At 39.7% G+C, this 17728-nt stretch overlaps 1 protein-coding gene across 4 annotated transcripts in view; it reads left to right on the plus strand.

Annotated features, from left to right (window-relative positions):
• The window catches only part of LOC126470277 (casein kinase II subunit beta-like), a 92381-nt gene that overhangs the window by 24128 nt on the left and 50525 nt on the right, over positions 1 to 17728 (plus strand). For all 4 annotated transcript variants that reach the window (XM_050098026.1, XM_050098023.1, XM_050098024.1 and 1 more), the window contains exons 4-6: positions 1303 to 1405; positions 3563 to 3754; positions 7049 to 7238. In XM_050098026.1, the coding sequence (XP_049953983.1) occupies positions 1303 to 1405; positions 3563 to 3754; positions 7049 to 7238 (485 nt within the window). The remainder of the gene's footprint in view (positions 1 to 1302; positions 1406 to 3562; positions 3755 to 7048; positions 7239 to 17728) is intronic.

Raw genomic sequence — 17728 nt, forward strand, 5'->3', positions numbered from 1 at the left:
TTGTAGAATACATGGATTTTTAATGGGTAACAAAAAGTTGTGGTTTCTGTCAAAATCAAGGCCTCTCTGTTGTCACTTTACAAGTTAACCTGTAAAGAGAATTGCACTCATTGACCTACAGTCCTGTGTAAATCGTTCCTCCTGCAATCACTCTCTCTTGTGACTTATTGTGAATGATAACGTTATGGCTTATTTTTTCTTATTTATTTTTTTTCTCTTCCATAATTACCACTTTCATAAACTCTTGAGTGCACCAGCTGACAGCCTTCCCTCAAACTTGTAATTCTCTGCTAAAAACAATGGCACAGTCCACCTCCATAGCTGAGCAGACTGTGTGTGTGAGACTGCATTGTGGAGGAAGTGGGTTCGATTCCCATTACTACAGTTGATTTTTTCCTTGGTTGGGGGACTGAAGGTGCACTCACCCTTGCAAGACCAATTGAGGTGCTTCTTGAATGGGAAATAGCAGCCCTTAGGGTCTGAAAAGCTAGCAGCTGCTGAGTGAGTGACCCCTTCATCTCTTGTATTTTGTCAAAATGATGGTATATGGCATATGACACAGCTCTTAGTCAGCATCATGTTGTCCTTTGGGCCTGAGTTACTTTGTTGCAGATGACACAAGCAAATTCCAGCCCAATTGATTTGGATGTGATATTTTTGTGCAGGGCTACTGTGTTCATAAAATTCTGAACCTTCATGTCGTTCTATATTGCATGTGTAGTGCGTCACAGTGCTACATCAGGAAATGTTTGCTGCTGTAATTCTATGTGAAGTTTTGTAACTTACTCCTATACCTTTTCTCCCCTTTCTCTATGTCCAGAATGTTACCAGTCCGTTTACCACCTTACCTGCCAACGTCTCCCTTGTATTCTTACATCCCCATTTCTTCTCTGCCTGTGTGTAGGTCGAACCCACAAATTCTGGATATTGGCTTCTGTATGTAACACAATGATATTGCAGTGTGTGATGTGTGCATGTGCAAACAGAGATACAACAGGGCTATGAAAATATTTGTTTTCCTTCTGTATAATTTTTTTGGGATATGGTTTGAGGCTCAGTTGAAAAGTGATATTTTATTGGTAAATTGTCAAAGCTAACAAATGTGATTTCATGAGAATAAGTATAATTATTGTTTTAGCACATATTTTCCACATATAAGCAGGTATTGACAGGTTCAATATTTTCCTTCCCTCTCATCCCCATGAGACACTATCCTCTTTCCTCTCTTTAATACTTTTCTTTCCCTTTCACTTGTACTTCACCTTTTGTGGTTTAATTACTATTTTTATTACATGTTTGTAGGTTGATGAAGACTACATTCAGGATAAGTTCAATCTTACCGGATTGAATGAACAAGTTCCACACTATCGTCAGGCACTTGACATGATTTTGGATCTTGAACCTGGTAAGTTTGTACAGAGGGGCTTCTGCTGATACTTGTCCTTGATAATAAATTCAAGACTTTGTACTTCCTCATACTTCATGAGCATCCCATAAGCTAGATCCTGAATGACCTCCCTCCTGCTCAGACAGTACTCTTATCTACTGGACGAACACATGGTTCTGTAAGCTGTGATATGCTTTATTGACATAGGTCTCTATTAGCTTTTGTTGATGTTGCTTCTGGAAGTAAATATGGCCCAGCTCACATGTCTGTCACTAACAAATTTCTGAATGAATTGTATTGTCCTTTGTGTGCCTCTCATATATGCTTTGCAGGATATTGTCTGAGAAAATGACAAATGGAGTTTTGCACAAGTGATGTTTCCTAAATCCTTGCCGATTTGTGGGTAGATTTTCTGTCTCAAGGAAATTTATTACATTGAGACGTGGAATATGCTTAATAATTCTGCAACAAACCAGTATCAAGGGTATTGGTCTGTAATTTTGTGGGTCAGTTCTTTTACTGTTGTTATATACAGGAGTCATCTGTACTTTTTTTCCAGTCTCTTGGGATTTTGCACTCTGAGAGATTTGCAATAAATACAAGCTATGTTAGGGACCAGTACCAAATTATTTAAATTCTACTAATGTATAGAGACCATGTAATCATGATCATTCAGCAAGACCACAATAAGCAAATGGAAGGGAAGGCTGTTAAATAACAAAAAGGACAATTGATCAAAACTTTTGCATTAGCTTCCTTGCTTTAACATTTGTTACTGCTCCTTGCAACAGTGACATAATCTTCTTCAGGTAAAAAATAAATCCGTATCAGGGAAATATCTAATCCTGACACATTGTTAAAGGTTGTTTAAGTTCTTAAGCTGACAAGTGATAATTTGAGAATCTTGTAAATTTATTAAAATGTGGATAATTTTATCATACATAGATGAACAGATACAAAACTAATTTTCTTTCCCATGAGTAATTAAATACAAAACTAGACAGATTTTTCACAGCTGCATCAACTGTAGTGTGTGTGCACTAAGAATGAATTGAATATGCCAGAGAAAGGGGGGGGGGATGAAGTAGGGCTGTAAAAGTAATGACTATATTTTGTATTGTATATATTCGTTATTGTCGAGACATGTACCTGTTACAAAGTATTCATTACTGAATGTTGTTACTTATAAATGTTTTTTATTATTTGTTGTTGACACTACTAAGACTTGGGAAGCTTCTTGACACAAGTCACATTTAATCATTTCTTGCCTCTTCTGTGAAGAAAATCACAGTCTGCATATTTTCCACTACATGATTGCTCTAGGCAGTGAGAAAATGTACTACATTATCATTGTTGTGAGCACATTTGAATAGTATATTGTAAATTAGAAGTAAATTCTCCAGTCAGTTCTTGAAACTTTCTAACAATTCAACATCGTGACCAATAGAAAAGCCAGTAATTTCCTGTACAGTAGAAACTAGAATGAGAAATGTATCATGGGGGAAGCAATTGGAGTCTTAAAAATACTACCAACTCATCCAAGCCGGACATAAACTGCATGTGGGAAAGGAAACATGGGAAACAAAACATTACTGGTAGGTTTGATCATCACGCGAGTGTTACGGAAATGTTATTACTGACTTGGACTGCTAAGAATAAAAAATTAGAGGAACTGGCATGAACTGCATGCAAGGAAGAAGAAGTGAGTAATGAAACATTTCTGTGAATCCCAAGCTACTGAGGTAACAAATTTGGGGAATGCGAAAACTACCAACTCGACCATAGTTGTGCACAAACTGTGTGTAGAGAATAAAACTTGCAGATATCTAAATATCTCAAACAGTAATGAAATGTTACGTAGTCTCATGACATATTTGTTATTTTGTAACAGCATGAGGATGAAGATCCAAAAGCAACTAGACTTCTTTTCCAGCTGGTGGAGGTGTTTCGCTGCTGGGGTTGTCCACTACTCAATGTTTTCAATAAGCTCATAAACTATCATCCAAATGAAGTCTGGTTAGGTCACAGTGATTATTTTGTGAGTGCTGTTTCATACATTTGGTGGTTTTTTAATTTTTTTTTTTAATAACTGAATTTGACTTGTAAAACTGATGCTTTGCACCAGTCTGTTGATGCTTGTGTGTTTTGTTAATAGGTTTTCCATTTTTCTTGCAGATGATGAACTGGAGGACAATCCAAACCAATCTGATCTTATTGAGCAAGCAGCTGAAATGTTGTACGGTCTCATCCATGCTAGATACATTCTTACAAATCGAGGAATAGGTCAAATGATAGAAAAATACCAATCTGGTGACTTTGGCCATTGCCCAAGAGTTTATTGTGAAAGCCAGCCAATGTTGCCAATAGGTAAATAGCCAGTTGGCAGATTTAAGACTACTGTTATAGCAGAATTTTCCTAAAGTAAGAATAAATGATAAAAATGTTCCTTTTCCTTTTTTAGTGTAAACTTCATGCTGTTTTGCTGTTTTTCTTTCCCAGTACACACACTCTACTAAAGTGTCCACACTTTGGTTTGTTAGACTTTGTCCACTCTGAACAAATAAAACTGTTGTTTCAAAAGCTTTGTGTTAAGTTGTCTCACTTTGTGGTGTTGCCACATTTTGCGTGTATGGAGTAACATAGGGGAAGTAGAACCATAATTGACCTCAATAATTATCATACTAGTTTTCTTATTGGGTAATTAATGAGTCATCACATATTGTAAGTGCTAGAATTTGAAAAGCTTTTCAAGTTGGCTCTGTTGTAAGTTCAAGTGATTGCATTCAGTTGTTGATCATCTGAACCTGTATGTGATATCTGCACAGTAACTGTCCTCTGTATTGAGAAAGCTAATGATAGAACTTGGAGGCATAACATCTTTCATTATATCTTCCTCGAGTCTTTCCTTTCCTATTTAGAATGGCTGTGTATGGAGACAGATGTGTATTAGAAAAGGTTCTGTCGTAAGTGTAACTACCCTCTATTTATTCACAGTATGTTGCTCGTATTAGGGGCACCCTGTTAGTAGTGCTGCTGCTGCTGCTGCTGCTACTACTACTACTACTACTACTACTACTCATCTTCTCTCTCTCTCTCTCTCTCTCTCTCTCTCTCTCTCTCTCTCTCTCTCTCACACACACACACACACACACACACACACACACACAGTGGCAAGGGACTGAGTGAGGTGCACAGTGGTTAGCGCACTGGACTCACATTCGGGAGATCGGCGGCTCAAACCAGTCTGTGGCCATCCTGATTTCGGTTTTCCACGATTTCCCTAAATCGCTTCAGGCAAATGCTGGAATGGTTCCTTTGAAAGGGCATGGCCCATTTTCGTCCCCATTCTCCCCTGATCTGAGCTTGTGCTCAGTCTCTAATGACCTTGTTGTCGACGGGACATTAAACACTAATTTTCTCACCTCACAGTGGCAAGGTTATCATTCTTCTTTAAAAGGAAGAAGTTGACAGACAGCTGAAATAGCTTATCTATTGCATTTAGCACACTTGTCTTGTATTTAGTCCCATTGTAGCACAAAACGACACACTGTCATTATATTTTTAATTCCCTTGTAATACTATTCTCTGTTGCAGAAGTTTACTAGTTTTCTGGTTCATATGTTCAGTACCAGTTGTATCACATTTAAGATATCAAAACCCCACAAACTCCTCCAAGCAATGAACACCTAAGTGCTGTATATACAATATGTGGAGCAGATGGAGTACTGTTGGCCCACTTGTGTGTGGCATACATAACTGCAAATTCGCTACGTGGAATAGTTTTATCACAGGAGTCCTAAATATTAACTGCCTAGCTGTTAGTCATTTTTGTAATTGGTAAACTTGCCCTTGTTACATAGGTAAAACTACTTTTTGTGCTCGGCATGTAGCAGTGTAGTGTGGAGAGCCTAGTTACTAAGCATAAAGTTGTAAGGCAACCAATAACAGATATTTACTTCTTTAAACTTAGTTTGTGTTTCATGTGAACTTAAAATACTTCACAGCTAAAATGTACAGAATGTTGTTATAGTAATGGGGCAAATATTCAGGTTACAATTCCGCTTTTTGTGAGAAAACTGTGTCTTTCAGTTACTTTCTTTTGGGCAGGTACTACAGTTGCACAAAATTTCTAAGGTGACAATATTTCTGCCATTCACTGTAATTTTTATTTATTTTCTACTAATGAGCAATTTCAGCTATTGTGCCATTTTCAAGTGGTAGTTGCTCTGCACAAGGGCAAACCCCCTAGTTGTCCAGGCACCAGCATATGGCAAGCAGTAAATTACAACAATGTATCATGTGTACTACAAAAACAGTTTATGAACAGCAGGAGAAATGAAAAAACTTTCCGCTGCAAGTCGACTGTAGTCAAATAAATGTTCATAGTTTGGTGATTGTTGAACAGGTAATAACGTCAGCAACTGAGTGCACATAGAGGCATTGGTCTCATTTGTGTCAACATAAAAACTCTTTAAACTATTTTTTACTAGTTGTACACTTATTTTAATATTTAATTGTAAATATGTTGCAAATAATTCGCTATAGTTAAAGAGGAACAATGACGTACATAAAAACAATATCAGAAGAAAGACATTCATTACTCCACATTAAGGTTGTCTTTAGCACAAAACAGGGTGCACAGTGCTGCAACAAAAATTTTTGATCTCTTACCCAGTGGCATAAAATGTCAGTCTGCAAATTAAAATTTAAAACGAACTGAAAGTTTCTCCTTGAAAACTTTCTGTTCCGTAGAAGAATTTCTATTAGTGTAATCTGTGATAACTGGTGGGTAGGAATTACTAACTCATGTCTGTATATTTCAAATAACAATGTTCAGCATGTAGCCAATTTACAAATTAATTTGAGATGTGAATTGAAAATGGCCCATTCCACATCATTAAGATTAATCACGCAAAGTGATCCTTGGAACATGAAACCAGCCAACTGTTTACCCACCATGTGCTGGTGACCGTATGCATTGGTGACTTGTCCTTACTCACATCAACTACTGCTTGAAAATGGCCAAAATTGGTCATTAGTGGAAAACAATCAATAATTACAATGGGTGGTGGAAATGGGCCAATAGTGGAAAATAAACAATAATTTCAGTGGATGGTGGATGTGTTGTCATTCCAGATATGGTCACTTTCATTGTCAGTGATATGCTCTGAGATTGAAGGTGGAGGACTCATTTGGATGAATGACATTTTATTACCCTTTGAAAAAAAAGTATTGCATCAAAGATTTTTAATTTCATTGTTAATTTAATAATGGAAAATCCTTGTAGAGTGTAAATAATTTTGGGGCAAAAATAACAAACAACTTAGCAAATTGTAGAGGTATTGAATTGTCCACAGGCATCAAAAAAAGACTGTCTATGGCTTGGGAAAAGATTCATTCAAAAGCTAGAGAGATTTGTCATGTTTATGTGCCTGTTGATGAATTGATGCCTCTGACTTTAAACTTCAGCCCCCTGCTTTTGTTTTACATCCCAAATTTAGGGATGTTAACTTTTCATAGTTTTCCAAGTTTTGCAGTTGGCATTGTATTTCTGTGTGAAATTAAGAAATGCTGGAACATATAAGACTTCAGCATTCAACAGTCATGTATTGCATGAAAATTTTAAACCTATAATTTATTATAGTGGTGAATGTTCCTTAGGTTTATCAGACATCCCAGGTGAATCCATGGTGAAGACATATTGTCCAAAGTGTATGGATGTTTATACACCAAAATCTTCACGACACCACCATACTGATGGGGCATATTTTGGTACAGGTTTTCCACAGATGTTGTTTATGGTGCATCCAGAATACCGTCCAAAGCGACCAGCTAACCAGTTTGTACCTCGGTAAGACCCTATAAGTTTTGAGTTCACCTGTGCGTGCGTGCGTGTGCGCATGCATGCATGGGCATGCGCGTGTGTGTTCACCATTTGTGAATGTCATTTCAGCTGAACATATTATTCTGCAGAACTGGCTTGTTGCAGACAGTGTATCTGTGATGATCTGTCATTGATGAGCTGTACTTGTCAACGTTTATACAATGCTTCTCAGATGTTATATTTTTCAATAATTGAATGATCAGAATTGTTTTTGCCCTGTAAAAACAATCCGTTAACTATTGTACTGAGTTTGTTTACACTTGTACATTCTGAAGTATCAGTTTGGTGAAATAACTTGTAGTTGATCTTTGATTTTTCTTAGGGATATCAGGTGACATATTATGTGAAAGTGATAGAGATCTTTGTTGGCACTGATATGTCTGATTACAATTTCATTTCTGATTTGATGGGTGAGGCCAATCCAAAAAATAGCCAATTCTAGTATTACTGGAGTAATATGGTTTGATAGCATTTTTTCTGCATTTGCTGCTTATGTCATACATAAAGTTCTCAAATTAAGTATTATCATTATCTTGAATTCCTTAATTTTTTTACTCTTAATAATGTGAATAGCTGGTTGTCAAGGGGATCACTAATATTGATAAGATTTCACTTGGGTAAAAAATTTCTGTAACGAATTAGTCACATAACACAATTTGATTACTGAAAAATTATTACTATGAACATAAAATGTTTGATTTAATTTATCCGGAGGGAGAAAATAAGTGTCTAATCCCCCTCCTGCCCACACTGAAACTGAATTTGTGTGGTCTCTCCCTGTCATGCTAGAAAAGCCAACTAGTACCTTTAAGGCTCCCATAAACAATCACACTTGTTTGTCAAATTTGCTCTTTCCTATCCCTGGCTTTATTGAATAAGCCCACAGACTTCCGAACAAAGTTTATCAATTTAAACTTACTTTTGAAACAGATGCTGTTCATGTTGTGAAGTATTTTGATACTAGCAGAAATGACTACCAATGCAAAGCAAGCATTTCTTGTGTTGACTTTGACACTGCGTATAAATAAGAAAAAGCAAACAAGATTATTGCCCAGGCAATAGTTGAAACTGAGAAAAATATACCCACAAAAATCTGCAAAAGTATAATGATCTATAATAAAATCTGCTAAAGGAAATAGTGTACACAGAACCTGACAGTTACATCAACGTTTTCCAAATGGACAGTCAGTAACTTGTTACTTTGCACTCATGTTGAAAAAGAGGACCAAAGTATTCACAGATTCAATCTCTTCTTGATCCTCCGACAGTTCATTAAAATACCACAATGTGGAACACACATTGTCTTTGGAGGAACTGGAGGGCTTCAGTTATGTTCATTTTATTTTATTGCACTCCTGTTTGTATGTTGTGTGTAGAATACTGATTTTGTTCTTAATATATACCTGTGTAATATATGGTTGGGAAAGATGCAACACCTCCACCATTTTGGTAACTGTCAGTGCTCTTTTGTTTTTGTCCTTGATTGTAGTTTCCACAATCATGGAAACTCGCAATACAGAGAAAGAAATTGCAATAACAAATTGTTGTTTATTAAATAAGTGTGTCTTCAGATTTTCTGGCAAACGCGATCTGTTTGACAAACATGTTACTCACAAACAGTCAAGTATTTGACAAAGCCTGTCGACGGCTCAGTGCTTCTGCTTTTCAGAGCACTGTCTCCTTTACTCCTCAAGCACTGACATTCTACCAGAACTTTACTAAGCAATTAAACAAACCTAGTGATGTTTGACAAATTATTTGTGTGTGTGTGTGTGTGTGTGTGTGTGTGTGTGTGTGTGTGTGTGTGTGTGTGTGTGTTTTGGGGGGAGGGAGGGGGGGCTTTAGAGTGTGGAAGGAGTCTCTGTACACTCTACTACATTTCTATTAGCCCCAATTTCTTCAAGAAGTAATGACACAAGTATTTTGTGTCTAATTGGCCTGAGTTGAGTAGCATTGGAAGATCCCCTGTAGCCCAGTGTGCACTCTTCCTCTGTGCGCGTCGTGTCTGGGTGCTAATTGAAGTTCCCATAGGCAGTCATTACATCTACCATGAGTGTAATCTGCCTTGTGTTTAAGCCCAAAGTTGCAGAAGTTCTCTTAAAAAATAATTTTGGCATTATTAGCCCGTCGTGTTTTTATTTATGGCTTTTAGTCCATTATTTAACACATTGCCTCCTGATCCAGCTGCCTAGTGATGGTTACAACAGGTTCATCTACATCTACATCTACATACGTACTCCGCAACCACCATACGGTGCGTGGCGGAGGGTACCTTGTACCACAACTAGCATCTTCTCTCCCTGTTCCACTCTCAAACAGTACGAGGGAAAAATGACTGCCTATATGCCTCTGTACGAGCCCTAATCTCTCTTCTCTTATCTTTGTGGTCTTTCCGCGAAATGTAAGTTGGCGGCAGTAAAATTGTACTGCAGTCAGCCTCAAATGCTGCATCTCTAAATTTCCTCAGCAGCGATTCACGGAAAGAACGCCTCCTTTCCTCTAGAGACTCCCACCCGAGTTTCTGAAGCATTTCCGTAACACTCGCGTGATCAAACCTACCAGTAACAAATCTAGCAGCCCGCCTCTGAATTGCTTCTATGTCCTCCGTCAATCTGACCTGATCCCAAATGCTCGAGCAGTACTCAATAATAGGTCGTATTAGTGTTTAATAAGCTGCCTCCTTTACAGATGAACCACATCTTCCCAAAATTCTACCAATGAACCGAAGACGACTATCCGCCTTCCCCACAACTGCCATTACATGCTTGTCCCACTTCATATCGCTCTGCAATGTTACGCCCAAATATTTAATCGACGTGAATATGTCAAGCGCTACACTACTAATGGAGTATTCAAACGTTACAGAATTCTTTTTCCTATTCATCTTCATTAATTTACATTTATTTATATTTAGAGTTAGCTGCCATTCTTTACACCAATCACAAGTCCTGCCCAAGTCATCTTGTATCCTCCTACAGTCGCTCAATGACGGCACCCACCTGTACACCACATCATCATCAGCAAACAGACGCACATTGCTATCCACACTATCTGAAAGATCATTTATGTAGATAGAAAACAACAGCGGACCTACCACACTTCCCTGGGGCTCTCCAGATGATACCCTCACCTCTGATGGACACTCACCACCGAGGACAACGTACTGTGTTCTATTACTTAACAAGTCCTCGAGCCACTCACATATTTGGGAACCAATCCCATATGCTCGTACCTTAGTTAGGAGTCTGCAGTGGGGCACCGAGTCAAACACTTTCTGGAAGTCAAAGAATATGCCATCCGTCTGATACCCTTCATCCATGGTTCGCAAGATATCATAAAAAAAGGGCGAGTTGCGTTTCGCAGGAGCGATGCTTTCTAAAGCTGTGCTGATGCATGGACAGCAACTTCTCTGCCTCAAGGAAATTCATTATATATAGTAAGATGGTGGACAGTGCAGTGCATTGTATTGAGAATGCTCTTGTGATGATCGGAAAAGTGGCAGGAGGAGGAAGATATATGAAGAAGGAAATGAAGAACGACTTACTAGAGGCAGTGAGTGAAATAAGAAAATGCTTAGAAACAAAAGCAACGGAGGAGGAGGAGAATAGGAATTCTACAAGAGAGGTTAGGAACATTCAACAAGAAGAGACGAACGGGGTAGAAGACAGCCGCACTGCTAGACAACTAGCGACATCTATTGGAGAAACGCAAGAAACAGCACGTAGCAGACAGTGCCTGCTGGGCACCTAGCGACAAATATTGATTACGCAGGAAACAGCACATAGCGGACAGAGGCAGACAGAAGAGACACCTACAGGATCTGAGAACTACTTCAATGGAGACATCGTTGTGGGTAGCTTTCTGGAAAAAGCAAAAAAAGATGGAAATAAGACGGAAATTGGAGAACTGAGGCATAAAGTGGAGGAGATAACTGATTTCCTAAGAAACCAGCTAGGGATATTAATACAGGAGCAAATAAAGAAAACTCTAGAGAAGGGATGCCACCTAGACCCAGAGAAAACCAAAACTGATGGAAACAACATACAAACTAAATACAACAACAAAGTTAAACCAGAGGGAACGACAATATACAGAAATCCTCTGCTCCAGCAACAAAATCAGCTACAAGTCCAAATCAGTGCACATGAGCAACATAATAAAATCCTAAATCAGGTTAACGAACTTGAGGAACCAACTTGGAGTTCTGTGTTAGGGAGGAGCTGGTACAGAAGAAACCAGAGTAATAATAAAACCATAATAGGTACAAAAAAAAGACGAAGAAATGCAAGCAGCAGAAACAACAGCGTGGCTATACATCGGTAACTTAAAGAGAACCACCACAACTGCTACAGTAGTGAAATACGTTAACAAGAACAGAATACTGGGACAACTAGAATGTGAAGAACTGCACACACTGGACGACAAAAAAGCTTTCAAAGTAGGCATTTCGTTTGAAAAGCTACAAATCGCACAAGAACCAGACTTCTGGCCAGAAAAGATAAAAGTATGTAGATTTCGTTTCCCAAGACGTTCAATGTAAGAGGGAGCAGAGCTCAACTAAACTAAGAAGAAAACCAGAAGAGCAAGAAATAAAAGCAGTCTTGTGGAATACAGAGGGAGTAAAAAGTGCTCTTAACCTAACACCAACAGACATTCTGCAAAATTTGGATCTTGCAATTCTAACAGAAACCTTCCTGATACAGCTGGCAACATAAAGATTTCTAAAATTATCACCTAATGGCAAAGAAGGGAGAAAGAGGACGACCCATGGGAGGAATATCTATCCTACTGAAACCCTGGATGATGCTCACCAAAAAAATCATAAAACAAGAAAATAGTATGCTAGTAGAAGCAGCAAACATAAATATAATTGCAACCTATTTTAAATCGCGCACAAATGCTGTAGAAATAATTGACGAAATAGTCACACTCATCAAACAATGTGACAGCAAACCCACCATTTTTGCAGGCGATCTCAACTGCAGAATAGACACAGAAAACTATAAAACAAAACTAGTCATTGAAACCCTAAAAGAAGATGGTTTCACCCTACTTAACGATAGACAGATACCTACATACATATGCCACAATGGGAAAAGCACCATTGATATCGCATTAACAAGAGGAGAAATAGAAGGAAATATTCAACCAATATGGCATGACTCCATTACTCCTATAGGAAAGCACATTCCAATCCAGATAAAAATAAATATAGTCACGTCACCGCCAGCAAGAAAGACCCACCAAATCACACAAAGAAAAATTGATATAGAAAAATTAACAAACCAGCAAGAACAATTAACACAAATAGAAACTTTAATAGAGGAAGGAGACCTTGAAAAAGCAACAGAGCAAATAGAAGACCTCCTTAAAAAATTCAGTGATACAAACAAACCCAAAAACAAGGACGGCAAAAAGATGGTTCGATGCTGAATGCTACAGCAAAAGGAACACTGTTCTAAGAATGCTCCACAAATTAAGAAACCAGCATGACGAGGAAACATACAAGCTGTACGCAGAAGAGAGGAGAATCTACAAAAAACTAATAGAAGAGAAGAAAAAAGAATATATATAAAGAGAGGCAAAAAGAGAAGTGGATGAAGCAGAGAAAGACCCATACATAGCAGCAAGACCAAGAAAAGTGGCTCATACACCAAATACAGACTTGAAGGAATGGGAAGACCACTTCAGTAAGATACTGAACAAACGAAGAATCAAAACACCCCCAAAGAAACAGAAACATCATCAAACTAAGTAAAAAGACAATATATGGGAACCTCTAAATGAAGAAGAAGATGTGAAGAAGTAATAAAAGCACTGAAGAACAAGAAAGCAGCAGGACCCGATACTATATATAATGAACATATAAAAGATGCAAAAGAGGCCCTCCAACATGTATGGAACAAACTATTTAACAAATGCCTGGAACTTGGAAGAATTCGGACACAATGGAGACACTCGACAATAAAAGTTATCTACAAAGGTAGAGGAGACTCAATGGACCCAAACAAGTACAGAGGCATAGGCCTGGAAAATACTCAATTCAAGATGTTTTCAAAGATAACACAAAAAATCCAAGCCTCTGTGGACAGTCATCTCCCAGAACGACAAATGGGTTTCAGATCTGGAAGATCAACACTTACGGCAGTCAGGCTTCTTCTAAACAACATCGACGAAGCGCTACAAAAGAAACAAATGTTCTACACAGTGTTCATAGACTTTACCAAAGCCTTTGACCTACTGGAAAGAGATCTCATAGTCCGAAAACTGGAAAACACAATGGGAGAAGATAGCGTATGGGCAAGAATAATAAAGTCAATTCTCAAATACGACTTAATCACAATATCAGACAACCTCTCCTTTTCGAACCCCATTCTGCAATCGAACGGAGTCTTACAGGGTGACCCAATGAGCTCTTTGCTCTACATTCTTGCCACTGAAGTAGTACTCCGAATTGGAGAAAATGAAGATGATGTATATGTATATGCATACGCTGACGACATAGCTGTAGGTTCAACAGATATACAGAAGCTGCAATCATTGAGAAAATAGACAAATGGTGCAGTGAACACAAACTACACATAAGCATAACAAAGACAGAAATGGTAATTTTCAGGAAAGGAGGCAAAACACCCAAGAATGTGGAAATCAGCATCAGAGGACAAAAAATAAAAATCTCATCAGACTTTAAATGCCTAGGAGTGACATTGCAACCTACAGCCAAATGCTTCACAAAACATACAACAGACTGTGCAGCCCAAGCAATAATAGCAATACAGGACATCAAAAACATCCGCCTACTCAGTCTAGAAACAGCCATGAAACAATTCAACACAAAAATCTTGCCAATCCTGGCCTATGGGATGTAGGTTATATGGGACCACCTGACAGAAAAAATCTAGAAACACTAGAAAAGGTAAAATCGATCTATCTAAAAAGAGCACTAGGTCTCTCAAAGAGAACAAGATCTAGACTAGTGTACCTGCTAGCGAGAGAGACATTCCTAATTTAAGACATCAGACTTCGATATATGATGCCACACACCAGGGCTTCCAGAAAGCAACTGAAGATCATGGAGGACAAACGAGAAAAAATATGACCGGAGTTCTATGGCACTGAAGCAATGACGAACCACTCATGGACAGCACCAAACTTCGAACAGCGACATGTCGTAACTAGACTTTCTATTCACGGCTTTCGTCATCTAATCTGCAAAAACAAAACTTATTACGACCCAACCACAACATGTGTATGTGAACTGTGTAACGAAGCCTGTGAACGATATCACATAGAACTGTGCAGTAAGAGTGAAATCGATAAATGAATATGCAAAAATGTAAATGTAAAATGTTAAGCAAAGTAACTGTATATGGCTATTTGGCTGCAATTTTATTAAATAAAAAAAAAATTATATTCGAATTGAGAATATGTTCGAGAATCCTGCAACAAACCAATGTTAAGGATATTGGTCTGTAATTTTGAGGATCCATCCTTCTACCCTTCTTATATACAGGTGTCACCTGTGCTTTTTTCCAGTCGCTCGGGACTTTGTGTTGGGCAAGAGATTCGCGATAAATGCAAGCTAAGTAAGGAGCCAATGCAGTAGAGTACTCTGTAAAACCAAATTGGAATCCCATCAGGACCTGGCGATTTATTTATTTTCAACCCATTCAGCTGCTTCACAACCCCAGGGATGTCGATCACTATGTCCTCCATACAGGAATCTGTACGAGACTCAAACGGCGGTATGTTTGTACGATCCTCATGCGTGAAAGATTTCTCAAATGCTAAATTTAAAATTTCAGCTTTCGGTTTGCTGTTTTCCGTTGCCATGCCAGACTGATCAGTGAGTGACTGGATGGAAGCCTTCGACCTGCTTACTGATTTTATGTAAGACCAGAATTTCCTTGGGTTTTCAGAAAGATCTTTTGCTAAGGTATGACGGTGGTAGTGGTTGTATGCTTCGCGCATCGTTCTTTTTACAGCAGCACGAATCTCTACGAACTTTTGCCTGTCCTCATTCTCCCGATTTTTCTTGTACCGCTAGTGCAACTGTCTTTGCTTCCTGAGCATTCTCCGAATTGCTCTGGGTCTTTTCTGTCCATAACCCACTTTTTTGGCACATACTTGTCCAATGCGTGATTTACAATGTGTTCAAAATTTGCCTATAATTCTTCCACGTCCATCGTACCGGAATTAAATGAAGTCTATTCATTTACTAAGTGGGATGCTAACAACTGTTTATCTGCTCTTTCTAGTAAGAATACTCTCGTAGCCTTCTTGACCGACTTCTTAACTTTTATAACCGTAGTTGTAATGACAACCTCATGATCACTAATCCCTGTCCCAACACTGACACCGTCGATGAGGTCTGGTCTGTTCGTGGCTACCACATCTAAAATATTTACATTACGCGTTGGCTGTCGATTTAGCTGCTGAAGACAGTTTTCGGATAATGTGTTCAAAAGTAATTCACACGACGGCTTGTCTGTACCACCTATAATGAATCCATAGACATCCCAGTCTATACTAGGTAGGTTGAAGTTGCCTCCGACTAAAATAGCATGATCCGGGTACTTCTGCGATACAGTGTGTAGACTCCCTTTGAATGATTCTAGAACTGTCACGGTGGAACCTGGTGGCTGGTGATAACACCCAACAATTAACTTTATTTCTCCTAGCCCTGTTAAACATGTCCAGATAACTTCACAATCACACTCTACTTTGACCTCAGTAGACACAATATTTTTGTCAACTGCAATGAAGACACCACCTCCTACAGTGTCTAATCTGTCTTTCCGATACATGTTCCAACCCTCACTAAATATTTCAGAACTTCCTATCTCAGGGTTCAGCCAGGTCTCAGTCTCGAGAATAATTTGCATGCCACATGCTTCCTGGAGGGCAATAAATTCAGGAACTTTATTCCGAACACTCTGACAATTTACTGCTAATGTCTTGATAACTGAAGTGTGTTTACACTGAGCTCGTCCTGATTTCCCTGTCTGCACGTCGACTGGTGAGTGTCCATCAGGACACCTCGCACTACTGCCTAGCCTAAAAAAAACCGAATGTGCACACCACAAGTATTCTGATACCCAAGTGGCCGCTCCTTTGTGTAGTGCACCCCTGACCTATCTAGGGGCATCCTAAAATTCCCCACCCAATAGCGCAAGTCTAGAAATCTGCAAAAAAGACCGTCACATAGTCGACGAAGCCTCTGGTTGAGACCCTCCTCCCGGCTCCAAACCAAAGGATCCCGATCCACCCTGGGAACGATGCTGTAAATAGAGCGCTCTGCTTGCACCCTGTGTGCGAGGCCAGCGATCTTCACCAAATCCGCCAGCCGCCTGTACGAACTGAGGATTGCCTCAGAACCCAAGCGACAGGCATCATTGGTGCCACCGTGAGCAACTACTTGCAGACAACTGCACCATTGCTGGCTGAATTGCTTCACAGCCGCCACCATTGGACAATGCTCTACCCCCCTCAACATCTGGCACTGAAGGAAGGCCACAAGTATTGCTTTGTGCTGCATGATATTGTGCTTTTCAGGGTTTTTAGCAGCAGCAGCAGACATTGGGCATGAGGCGAGATCCTTCATCGACTTGGCACATGCACGTATCTCATTTCAGGCCCATACAGAATGCAGCGCCGACATCACAGTCAAATTCTCCACGGTCATGTGCACGGTGATGCGTCTGTATCTCTTCCCCCCATATTCATGGGTTCTGAGGACAGCATGACCATAGCAGCCGCCAGAGTGTGTCACCACGACACTGCAGGACAACCCCATGGAGACGGAGCCTTTGCAGCCTCCGCCACCTCTCATCCTACCGATGGAGCTGGACCTGCCCACGCCACAGAGTCTGACACCTTCTGCATCTTAGTATGGACCTCAGGATGTGGACGAGTACTCTTCTGGACATTTTCCGGGGCATTTCCACCAGAGTGAAGGGCAGATGGCGGGGTGTGACCGGGTGTCTCTCACGTCCCATGCAGCCACAGCTTCTGGTCCATCAGAGGTTCTATGCTCTTGCCCTGCCCCCCCCCCCCTTTCCCATTGTTGTTTTCCGTATACAATGACAGTCTACTGCTTTGGGAGGGGGGGAGGAGGGAGGGAATGTTATGGTGTAAAGTCAGCTCCAGCTGTGAGAAGAGCTCTGCCAATTGCACGCTGACCGATCTCCCTCAAGGAACAAGGAAAACAATGTGCCAGCAGCGGCCCCTAGGTGAACAGGACACAAGTGCCACGCCCCACTGTTGGAACCCACTTCTATAGCAGTGTCAACATTAGCCACTTCGTTAGGAATCTCTATGTTGTGGTTGTCTATTCTGAAGAAGACTGATTATTTTGTGTGTCACCCTTTGCTTGCGACACGTCTCAAAGTTGGCCAATTGCTGCACCTTTAGTGGTCCTTAGCAGCCACCTTTAGTTCTACTTTATTCCTCCATAC

Source organism: Schistocerca serialis, chromosome 3 (genome assembly GCF_023864345.2).
Source record: "Schistocerca serialis cubense isolate TAMUIC-IGC-003099 chromosome 3, iqSchSeri2.2, whole genome shotgun sequence".
NCBI lineage: Eukaryota > Metazoa > Arthropoda > Insecta > Orthoptera > Acrididae > Schistocerca > Schistocerca serialis.